The 11,337-nt window shown below is 33.8% G+C and overlaps 1 protein-coding gene across 1 annotated transcript in view; it reads right to left on the bottom strand.

Moving 5' to 3' along the window:
- Window positions 1-267: 267 nt before the first annotated feature.
- The window catches only part of ABCA5 (ATP binding cassette subfamily A member 5), a 164,160-nt gene continuing 153,090 nt past the window's right edge, over window positions 268-11,337 (bottom strand). Inside the window, exons 37-39 of the mRNA XM_069076541.1 lie at window positions 6,406-6,485; window positions 5,617-5,672; window positions 268-4,503 (exon numbers count right to left, since the gene is read on the bottom strand). Coding sequence (XP_068932642.1) covers window positions 4,396-4,503; window positions 5,617-5,672; window positions 6,406-6,485 — 244 coding nt within the window. The 3' untranslated portion in view covers window positions 268-4,395. The remainder of the gene's footprint in view (window positions 4,504-5,616; window positions 5,673-6,405; window positions 6,486-11,337) is intronic.

Genomic DNA, 11,337 nt, shown 5'->3' with positions numbered 1-11,337 from the left:
TATATGGAAGTGAACATGGAACTCTGGGTTAATCCTGTAGTAAGTGGAATAAGACTTTATGCACAGAGAAATGGGGCTGTCTGGCTTTAAATCAGTCAACAAAATTAGCAGATCCCTCTGAGTCTGTCATGGTGCAGGCACACATACTTTTGCCCTAAGAAAATACCAGATGAAGACAAAGGTTGGAGCTAACAGTTCTTATCCAGTTGCTTCCAAGGAGACCCTGAGGAGTGGGATAAAGGTTATGATATTTAGGCAAGACACATATGAACTTTAATATTCATTCTTTAATAGTTTAACATCAGAAGTCAAATTTTCAAAGCACTCAGCTTGATATCTTAAATACTGTTCTCAAATTCAGTGTGATAAAATGAAATATTCATTGTCTCACTACCTTTTATTATTAAAGGGTAACAGTATTTCCATTAAAAACTGTACCAGGCAGCAGCATCAAATATATTTGTAGTATTCCAGGCAATGATGTAGCACTGAAAAATGAGGTTTGCCTCATATAAGACCAATTTTAGAGTATAACATATCTAAATCACCCAAAATAATTGCTGAAGACTACTAAGAGAAATTATATATTTGCATAAAAATTTAAGACAGTAAAACAATAAGCAGTGTGGATAGCAAAACTGTAGCTCAAGTTCTCAAAATAGTTTCTTCCCCAGTCTTTTTAAGTGAATCCAATATCCTGTATCATTACAAACCAGTAACTGGGAAAGATAAAATCACTTTTAAGAAAACAAATATACTTTTGTGCCACACTTTCCATTTTTAAAGGGGCTGCTCATGTGCTTGAACTGACAAGACGTGCCAAAAGTCACACATTTATATAGAAACACCATATTAGCCTGAGAAAATTTTTCCACTTCTATTAAAAAATAAATCATTACAAGCCATCTAAAAACAAAGGCTACACTTACACTCTCAGACCCAAAAATATAAAGATAAATATTTACAATTATTAATTAAAATTCATAACTTTTCAATAAGTGAATTATTTTTCTCCTGTTAAAATAAGACTGACAATTATAAAATAAAAATAAGATATGTGCATATAAAAATAAAGGCCTTCACTCTGAAGGGCAAGTTTACTAATTTAGGTCAAGGAAAGAAAAAATGGTCAGGTGACAGGATGTTAAGATGAAAACAATAAAAAACAACTATTTTCATTTGTTCAAAATCAATGGCTATATAATCATATGTAGTTATCACTTATCTCAAGGCTTTCAAGAAATGAAATTTTTTTTAAATGTACATGAAACGTATTTAGTACAAACCTAATAAAATGAAGTCAACATGAAACACTGAGTAAAATTTTTTCTATGCTTATCAAATTTTTAGCAGGAACTTATTAAAATCAAAACAATATAACTAAGGACTCCAGGCTTAAAAGCAAAATGCCAGTATGAAGGCCTGATAACTTTTCTTCTGAGATAAATCTATTGAAACAATTAAGTACCCATAAACTTAACATTATGAATATTTCCTATTGCTTCTCACTTCTCAAGTTGTAATTTTTACGAAGGACTGACCTTAAATGAACAAACCTTAGTGAGGTGGATGTCCTTATTTTTTAAACCAATCTTTATCAAGATAAACAGACCTTGTAATATTTAGATTTGTTCTATCACATATAAATATTTCTGTATTGTGTCTTGCAGTACTGTTTCATAAATACGAATTATGTATTATATTGAAATTGGCCCTTTCTTTTTTAAAAAAAGGCTATATTAGCCACATATTCAACTTGGATAAAAATAAAAAATAAAAATGTGTTACCAAGGTAGTACAGAACCAGTCTTTATCTTTCACAATCTATTGTGGGGTAGACACGGGGTGGAAATAGGTGCTCTGGGGATAAACATCATGAAAAATGCAATGCCCACAAACCCCCAAAGTTGTACAAGAACATGCATTAAAGAACAGAAAAGCAACTAAATTACCATGCTAACAAATGTAAATTTAACTAATGAAAAGAATCTGAAGTTCACATTTCAAAAAAAAAAAAAGATTAACTTGATCACTTCTATATACATTTATACATACCAAATTAAAAATATTTGATATTAAAATTCATGTAATCTGTGCAATGAATGCATGTTTTAACTAAAATTTATATTAAATTTTCTCAATGTGAATGGATTTTCTCAGGGGTTCAACTTCTCTTTGCTTAATATTTTTTATAACCTTAGATATAACTTGAAAGTTGCTCCTTACTTTTTATTTGGTGTCTAAATGGTTAAAAAAATTATACTCTCAAGTGAGATACTTCTTGATATTTAAGAAAAAATCAACCTTATTCATTACAATGATTTTTAGCTATTAATTGATATTAGGGTTCTTCAACAATGATTTGTTTCATACACAAAATATTTATTTAGGAATTTATCTAGAAAAGCAAAGCCATTTTATTTTAAGCCTGCCTTTCAACTGGCAAATGTATTATGCAAGTTCATGCTGCCAGTATAGAAATGAGCAATGCCTAAGTCAAAAAAAGTAAAAAGAAAAAGGTAAGAGACAGTCTCAAATGAATAAAACAGAATTACAGTCTGTATTATATCTTGGGAAAACTTTGTTACAATGATAAGAAATTTTAGCACTCTTAAAAGGAAATTATCTGGGGAAACATAAAAATTCAAGGCTGCGGTTCATTACTAAGGAAAGGTAAAACTCAAAGTCATTTTTTTTAACTAATTAGGAATCAGAGAGCAGGAATGGTAGAAATAACCAAAATGAACAGTAGGATCACTGAGGGTACATTTCACCAAGCCGTTTCATCTAGGAAAATCATCAAGGTGATTGATAATGGAACTAAAAAAAGGGACACTATTAGTTATTTACATATTTCTGTCTATTCGGAATGGATGTAATTAGCATTACACAATAGATATGTTCCTTAAAAGTTTAATGTAAATCTAATTTTCTTAAATCAAAAAACTGAAAATACATTAGTAAATTTGCTATTCAAAGGAACCCCGAAATAAATCATTTTAAAATGAATAACACTTTATTGTGTAAATAATCACCCTAATGAGTCTTTTCAAGGTGTTATTTTTGTGTATCTGGTCTTCTTATATTGTGAGTCACACATATTGTGCATCAGTACCATGTATTCCCTGTCAGTATTATCTACAATCACTGGTGGATCTAGGCAGTGTCTGGCTTAATGAGGTTTAAACAGCTAATGGGAAGATCATATTGCTTGATAGCTGTACAACATGTCTGAAATTTTATTACATGAAATAATTACAGTAAATTATAGCTTAAATTAATCTTGGCATACTTTAGCTCTGGAAAATGATGAAAATCTGGTTTGTTCCCTAATATAGACAGTAATTTTTATTCTTGGCTCATCTCTATAATAAAACTAACCAATAATGGTTAAAATTCCTAAAACTCAAATAAGGATTGTCTGAAAGTTGAAATACTAGTAAATATTAACAAGCCTAATCTTTCTCCTCCCAGGCTTCTCAAGGAGCAAACACATACCCTTCTATACTAAGTAGGAGAGAAAATACTCCATCTAGTAATGGAAAACTGAATTATCCCATCTTGACAGTTTCTCTATTCCAGACACCTATGCATCAGAGAAACAGGGTATTAGCCAAATCAATAATAAATATAATTAATAATGACAAAAATATCATTACCCCACATGTAAAATATACTAAAACAAAAATCAATTAAATTAGCTTGAAAATACAACGAATATTCCCTAAATTAATGTACTTAACAAAATCTGAACTAAAATAATTCATTCTGGTTGCCACCTAGTGGACATATTTTTTTATATCAACTTCTGTTTCAGTGATCTTTTCTACTACTGCTTCTTTAAGACCTACAATAGCTAGCTTTTTTGAGGGCTTAACTCTAAAAAATGAGAGAAAGAAATGTCTGTAGTATACTTCCAGTCTCTGTGTCAGCTTACATGGCTACTTAAATTTTGTAATATAATAAGTTTATTTTCTAGGCAAGCTGGAGGTGGGTTTTTCCTCCCAAAAGTAAATGTAAAAATTCAATGTAAAAGGATTGTCAAAACTAAAACGGTCTCTTCCACTATTAGTGAGTATGTAAATAGACAAACACTGTTTGTAAAAGCCGAGGAAAATGACAAAAATAAATATTTCTCTCAAAAAACAGGTCAGAATTAAAGATCCTTTAGATAGCAACACTAAAATACAATTAGTTACACAAAAGAAAACCAAAACACAGCAACACAGTATTTCAATTAAAGAATTCTGGAAATGTAGTGATATAACCATTTCCTATGACCCAAATGTTTTCATGGTTCACAGGACATGTTACAAAGGCTGATCTTAAAACAATATAAAAATAATATGAAGTGGAAGGAAAAAATTCTCTTAGAGGATTTGAAAAGGTAAGAATTCAAAATACAACTCTGTCTTCTTGAGTTCTTTCCCACCAAAGAGTGCTGTTTAAAGTTCCACAACTGTTATCTTCTTCCTCCTGTTCTTTAGTGAGTTCTACAAAAACCTAAAGGGAGAAGATACTGACTTTAGAATAGTCTCATGGTAGTAAGTTGTCTCTGTAACATAGTCATCATACCCAAACCCTTCTCTACACCCATGACCTCAAGCAGCTTGTAGTATGGTTCAGCATTCAAGATGTTGCCAGGCATACACAGCATATTAGGACACAAAAACAAATATTAGAAAAGTCACTAAGGAATATCAAGCTCCTGAAGTTGTACTGCTTTACCTCCCTTTTCCTTAAGAAAATCACACTGATTCTAATTCTACTTTGTAACTAATTCTATTCTGCATCAACTCCAATATGTTGGAAAATTGCTTGTGTTTCTTTGCCCCTGAGTTAAGTGCAGAAACTCAGCTTTCCTCTCTGAACTAAATTGTCCCACAGATCACCTTAATTCAAAGAAGTATATAGTCTTCACACATCTTACTGCCCATGCACAATTTAAGGGAGATCTATTATCTTGCTAGCAAGCCTTGGAAGATGCAGGTGTGCCACAGGAAGTCTGTTATCTCTGCAATGATGGCTGTCCTTCAAGAAAGTCTGGGCTGCTCTCCCTGTGACTGTAACTAGCCACGCAGGTGGACATCACCAATGAGCTTTCCACAGCAACAAGATGGAAGGAGAGGTTGTTGCTAGTCCTTCATTCCTGACTTCCCTCCAGTCAGATTGTTTTCTGTGATACTTCAGACTTTGAAACCAATCATATTGTCTTGTGCTTCCTATTCAAGCCTACCTCATGGTCTTTCGACTGACTGAGAAGTTGAGAGATCTTTTTATTGGTAACTGGTAGGCTTTCCAATAAGCTGAATGTATTCAGAACTTTGTGCCTCAGCTTACTTCAATTTCAATTGGAACATTTCTCTTCAAAAAATATGAAGTATGCAAGAACAGAAGAATGGCCAGAATTAGAAATTAGCCTAGAAATTTCTTTCTGCTTTGATTTGCCACCCACAGGCTATGAATGTCATTACTTGCTCCACAGTTCAGCGGCCCCCTACTTCCTTACCAAGGTTAACACAAATATCATTTAAGTCTTTTAAGAGACAAATTTGTACAATCCTCATTTGTGCATGTTTAACAATATTAAAATAAAATAATTTTACTTTACTATACCTGTTCCAGTGTTGCTTGAGAAAAGTTGTATTCCTCAATACTAAAAGTATGTTTAGCTATTAAAATGACATGAAAAAAATGGTTTTACTCATCAATATTTTCAAACAATAAAAGAAGTATATATAGAAATGGCTAGGTGGTGGAGTGAATAGAGCACAGGCCCTGGAGTCAGGAGGACCTGAGGTCAGATCTTACTTCAGACACTTAACACCAGCTATGTGACCTTGGGCAAGTCACTTAACCTCAATTGCCCCCCCCCCCAAAAGAAGTACATGTTTAATAGTATTAATTTTTTTTTGTATAAAAATTAGGTCAGCCAGAATCTACTGAAATAAATTTTATTCATCCTTAATTAATGAATCTATTAAGAGTATGTCACATTAAGAGTATGTCTCCTTCTACTGTGGCTGAGACAAGTGATAGCTGTCCAGCCCAATGCCATTTTTAAGTGGCATAACATTCTATCTCAAATTCAGATTCATTTGATCAATTCTTTCCATAAATTAGGGTAGAAAGGTAAAACAATAAGTGAACTAATCAAGCATGCCTAGAGCTAGCCTAGTGAGAAATGTTAGCTGGGTCTTCAGGGAGGTACAAGATTACTGAGTTCTAACACTCTGAATAATCTATTATAAACTGCTGAAGTGCAAAAAATCTTACACATGACTATTAGTGGTAGTGTTTTGAATTCTGAGTTCCAAACAACAGAATTACAAATGATCTTGTGGAATACACTGCATTTATAAAATTGGGGACTACCTTGTAGGTGGCTTTGGAAATATTTCATACCTTCTTCCAGCTTAGAAAAAGACTGTGCAAGAGACTGTACATCTTCTTTAGGAATTTTATAAGCCAAAATAGAAGAAAAACTGAAAAAATACAATGAAGCATAAATTACAAAAGTTATAAAGTGGTAATTTATACATTGTATAAATCAATAAAAATAATTATGGATTCCTGTGTTCTGAAGGTAAAAATCAAAATTATAACACCCACAATTTTAGCATATTTATGAATAAAATTTATTTTCAATCTATCAATGAAGTTGCGATCTCACTGAAATGGATATTCATTTAACACATATCAAAACCCCTCTTATGTCTTCTCATTCTGTGTAATATTCCAAAAATACTCTACTCAATATACTGGAGACTGTCCTAGAGGTCTTTTTACATTTCAAGAATACCAAAGGAGCATCCATTTGCCGTCTTTTACCCTTAGTATATTAATTTGTTCGCTTCCCTTCTGGGATCATACATTTCCTCTATGATATCCCTAACACCACTTCTTGAAAGTATACTACCATTGGAAATATCCTGGAACTTCAGCTATGCACCATATAATTCATCAATGCCCTTTGAGTTACTTTCAATTTTCCTTGGAGATTTTGATATTCCAGATTTGCAATTATACAAAATCACCAAGAAAACACTTATATTGAAAGGATGGATCACTGCAGTGGGGAACAGATGGGGAATCCTTAAAAGCTATATGCAATTTGCCAAATACAATCCCCTTCTTCAATATTCAAATTCTGGACTACCTCAAATATGTGTGCTAATATATTAACACAATGAACTGGCAACTAACTCAATGCTATAGTTTGAACACTAGATATTTTTATTCCATTTAGTTTTTTCTCAGATAGACTGTCAAGCTAATTTCCTTAGAAAAATAATGGATTTTAATGATGAAGCTTTGCAAATTCTTGCATTTGATTTATTCAGTTCAACATCATCCACAAAAAAAGAAGATCCTGCCATCTATAAGGAGTTCCTCTTAATCTTGTACCTTGTGTAAGACACCCTACATGATAGCTTCTAACCCCTTTGGCAAGCAGTAGCTCCTTATTTTCAGCTTTGCTTAATGTTAAGCATGTCAAAGAACAGTTACAGTCACTGTTGTATTTGTCAAATAATATGATCTCTAGCAAGCTGGAACTATTCCCCAAAAGTTACTAAACTGTACATACCTTTTGATCCAAAGATATCACTACTAGACATATACATTAAAGGGATAAAAGAAAGAAGAAAAGGATACTATTTATTTTTTTTAAAGCAATTGGGGTTAAGTAACTTGCTCAAGGTTACACAGGCCAGTTATTTCTGGGTGTGGTGCTAAGTATCTGAGCCCAGATTTGATCCCCAGGTCATCCCAACACTGGAGCCGGTGCTCTTACTTGCTGTGCTACCTGGCCACCCCAAGGATACTATTTATAAAAATATTTATATAACATATCTCTTTTTGTGGTAGCAGAGAACTGGAAACTGAAGGGAGTACCCATCGATGACTTGGGGAAAGACTAAACAAATTATAGTATATGAACATAATACTATTATGCTGTAAGAGATTATGAAGGGGATGAAGGTTTTTTTTTTCAGAGAAACTTGTATGAACTGATGAAGAGTAAAGTGAGAAAAAGAAGAACAATTTATACAATAACAACATTAAAAAATTTAAGAACTCCAATCAACACTATGATCAGTCACAATTTCAGATAACGCAGGGAGAAATATACTAGCTACCCCCTTATAAATAATGGATTAAGGATGCCATGGCCAATGAGGGAATTTAATTTGGTTGACTATGCATATTTGTTACAAGATCCCCCCATTCCCCAAAAAAGAAAAGTAGGAATTTTGCTCACTGAAAAAATAAAATTTAATTTTAAGAAACTCTTGTATGATCTCAGAATATACATGAAAGATTACTTTTTGGATAGTTTCTGAGGCTTGTCTTGTTCTACTCAATAAATCAACCACGTATTTATTTAGCACCTAACATATACCAGGCACTGGGAACACAAATACAAAGAATGAAACAATTCCTACTCCCAGGGAATTAACATTAATAAGAGAGAAAACTATGTACAGAAGGAGAAGCAGACTAACAATAAAGAGAATATATTAAAAACAGTCTTTGGGGAGGGACAGCCAGGGTGGAAGGGGGTTTAAGATCAGGAAAGGCTTCATGCAGAAGATGATGACTGAGCTAAGTCTTGAAGGAAGACAGAGATTTAAATGAGTCAAAATGTCTTTTGTGATTAAAAAACAATAGCAGAATTTAGTATTTTATGTACTCCTTGGACAACTGTGCAACTATAAAGATGTACTCAGCTAGAGAATCATTTGTGAAAGCTTGCCTATTTCCTCCTCATACTGTATAATTAAGGATACCCTCACAAAAATTTAGATCATTCTCATAAAGTCATCCCTAAAAAGATGAAAGTAGTGTTGATTACTGATTACTTTTTCGGGGAGGTACCTGTAATAGTAATGGAATTTAAAGATCCCCCTGTATTGGCTTGGTTTTTGGATTGATTGTGTTAAAACCCTGAGCTTGTGAATCCTACTTGTAGGATGGACTTGTTGATGTGAAAAGAGAGTGCTGAACTGGGAGGAGCTGTTGACGTAAATTTAGAGAGACACAAGAAAACAGAGAGGGAGAAGAACTTTTTGGAAGCAGCATCTTGGAGGCAGAGAGAGATGGAGAGGATTGCTGAGGGCCAGTTTGAATTGCCCTGGACTTTTGAGAGCTGCCACCCAGAGCTGCCAAGGACTGAGGAGACATGGCTGTTATGCTGGTACTTTGTCTGTTTTGATGTTGTTTTGCCAGATTTGTCCACTGGTGAAGGACAATGCTGTTGTTGCAGAGGTTCTGGAACCTTGCTGTTGGTTCAGAAGCCCTGAAGAAGGATTTTCTTGTTGTATGTTTACAGAAATCCTGGAAGAGGGTTTTGTTAATGTTTTCAGGGGTCCTAGGACTGTTCTGCAGACAAAAAATGAATTAATGAATACACTGGCAATGTATCTTGTGGCCTTGCTAAGCTTTGTCTCCCCAGGAACAAAGATTGCTGAGAACTTGCCTCGGGTCAAGATGAAGAAAAGACCTCTCTCTGGGTATTAAATGCTGTGCTTAAGCTTGTTGTAACTCTGGGGTAGATTCAATTGTGATCCAAGGGTGGGGAACTTTTGACTTTTTTGTGCTCTGTGATTGACCAAATAAATGTACTTTACTTATGATTGGAAACTAATCTCCATTTGAGAAGAGGGGCTTTGTGATTGACTAAATGAATGTACTGCCTAGGGGTGGAGTAGTACTTAAGAGGGTCTTTGGGACTGACTAAATGAATTATAATGTCCAGGGGTGGAGTAGTACTTGGAGATTATTGAATTATACTTGGTGAATGCTGTATTTTGAATTATGCTATATTTTGATTTTCTCTGTTCTTAATTTTTCACTGAATAAAATGGAGAGTACCTATGCTAGTATTTTGAACCTTGGGAAGTTGCCTTTGCTTGGCATTACAGTACCATCCATTCTTTTTTCTTTTTCAGTATCTTCTCATCCCTGAGATATATATTGAATTAATCCCGCAGTGAAGTCTAGACTAGCACACACAACCAGCAGATTGTCTTAGTGGGTATTTCACTGATTTAGTCAATCACTTCTTTATCTTTCTATTTTGCCACTTCTACACCTTGGTCTAGCTCTTCTATGAAAACAAAAATAGACAAAGAAACACTGCCAAATTTATACCATTTTATACCAATTTATTGTCCTCCTGGAAGTTTTATCTATGACCATTTCTGGAATGATATGACTCAAATTTCACCGAAACTTGTTTTCACATTAGCAGCTTCTTGCTAAACATGATCTTCCATCTTTCTCTTTCATACCATTTTACAAATGAGTTATATTCTACATCAATATTGCCTTTGGCTGTCACATTCTTTTGCTTGATCATCAAGTATATGCTGGTTGAAGCAGTTCTGTGCCCTTTTGGTCTCTTCGTTGTGGGAAATACTTGACAACATTTAAATTTTTGTAGGAAATACTGATGATCAAGGTCAATACCTCTGTTTTTTCCCCCCAGTTTTAAAGACAGCTCTTTCTAAATAAGGCTAAAGCTGTTGCTATTTTTTATCTTTTCATCTTTAACTTTTTTTGTAATTTGACACTGATTTTGGTCCTTTTCTCTCAATGGTTTGACTGTAGAAAGCTGATTCTTATAAATAAAATTCCCACATCACTAATCAGTTTTTTTCCTATATGTTAACATTTAATTTCACTGCTTGTCATAGACATTTCCTTCCAACATTGTTTCTCAAACCTGAGCCATATTTTCCAATGTACCTTTTCCAATACTCATATGTGTCCCACCTTCTCACTGAAGTCACTGATTATAAAAGTATATAATGACCAGTCTGGAGTGTCTTGTCAAGTCTTTCGTAATATTTTTCTAGTTCTTCATTTTTAGAAACAAATGTTGGCACAATAACAATCATCTTCATGATGCTCATCATGGATACTGCAAGATGAGACGACCAAATGTCTCATGAAATGGTGTTTATTATTGTCTTTTGATATACTAAGAAATCACCTTGGCCAACTTCATGTCACCAAAGAGGTCATCCTTCCAGTCAACAATCATTAAGCATACTATGTGCCAGGCAGTTTACTAAGTAGTGGAGATAAAAAGAAACGCAAAAACAATCCCTGACCTCAAGGAAGAGAAGGCACTAGCAGCTGGCCAGGGAACAGGGCAAGGCCTCCCGCAGAATGTGGGATTTAAGGTGAGTCTTGAAGGAACCCAGTGAAACTAAGAGGTAGAGACAAAGAAATCATTCTAGGTATGAGGGATAACCAGTGAAAAATATAAAGAGTATATATATATATATATATATATATTTTTTTTTTTTTTTTTTTTTTTTTTTTTTT

Source organism: Petaurus breviceps, unplaced genomic scaffold, assembly GCF_028583685.1.
Source record: "Petaurus breviceps papuanus isolate PSGF00001 unplaced genomic scaffold, PetGlider_PUasm1.0 90925, whole genome shotgun sequence".
In the NCBI taxonomy this organism is placed as follows: domain Eukaryota; kingdom Metazoa; phylum Chordata; class Mammalia; order Diprotodontia; family Petauridae; genus Petaurus; species Petaurus breviceps.
The sequence above is the reverse complement of the archived record's forward strand: the minus strand, read 5'-3'. Positions and strand labels throughout refer to the sequence as shown.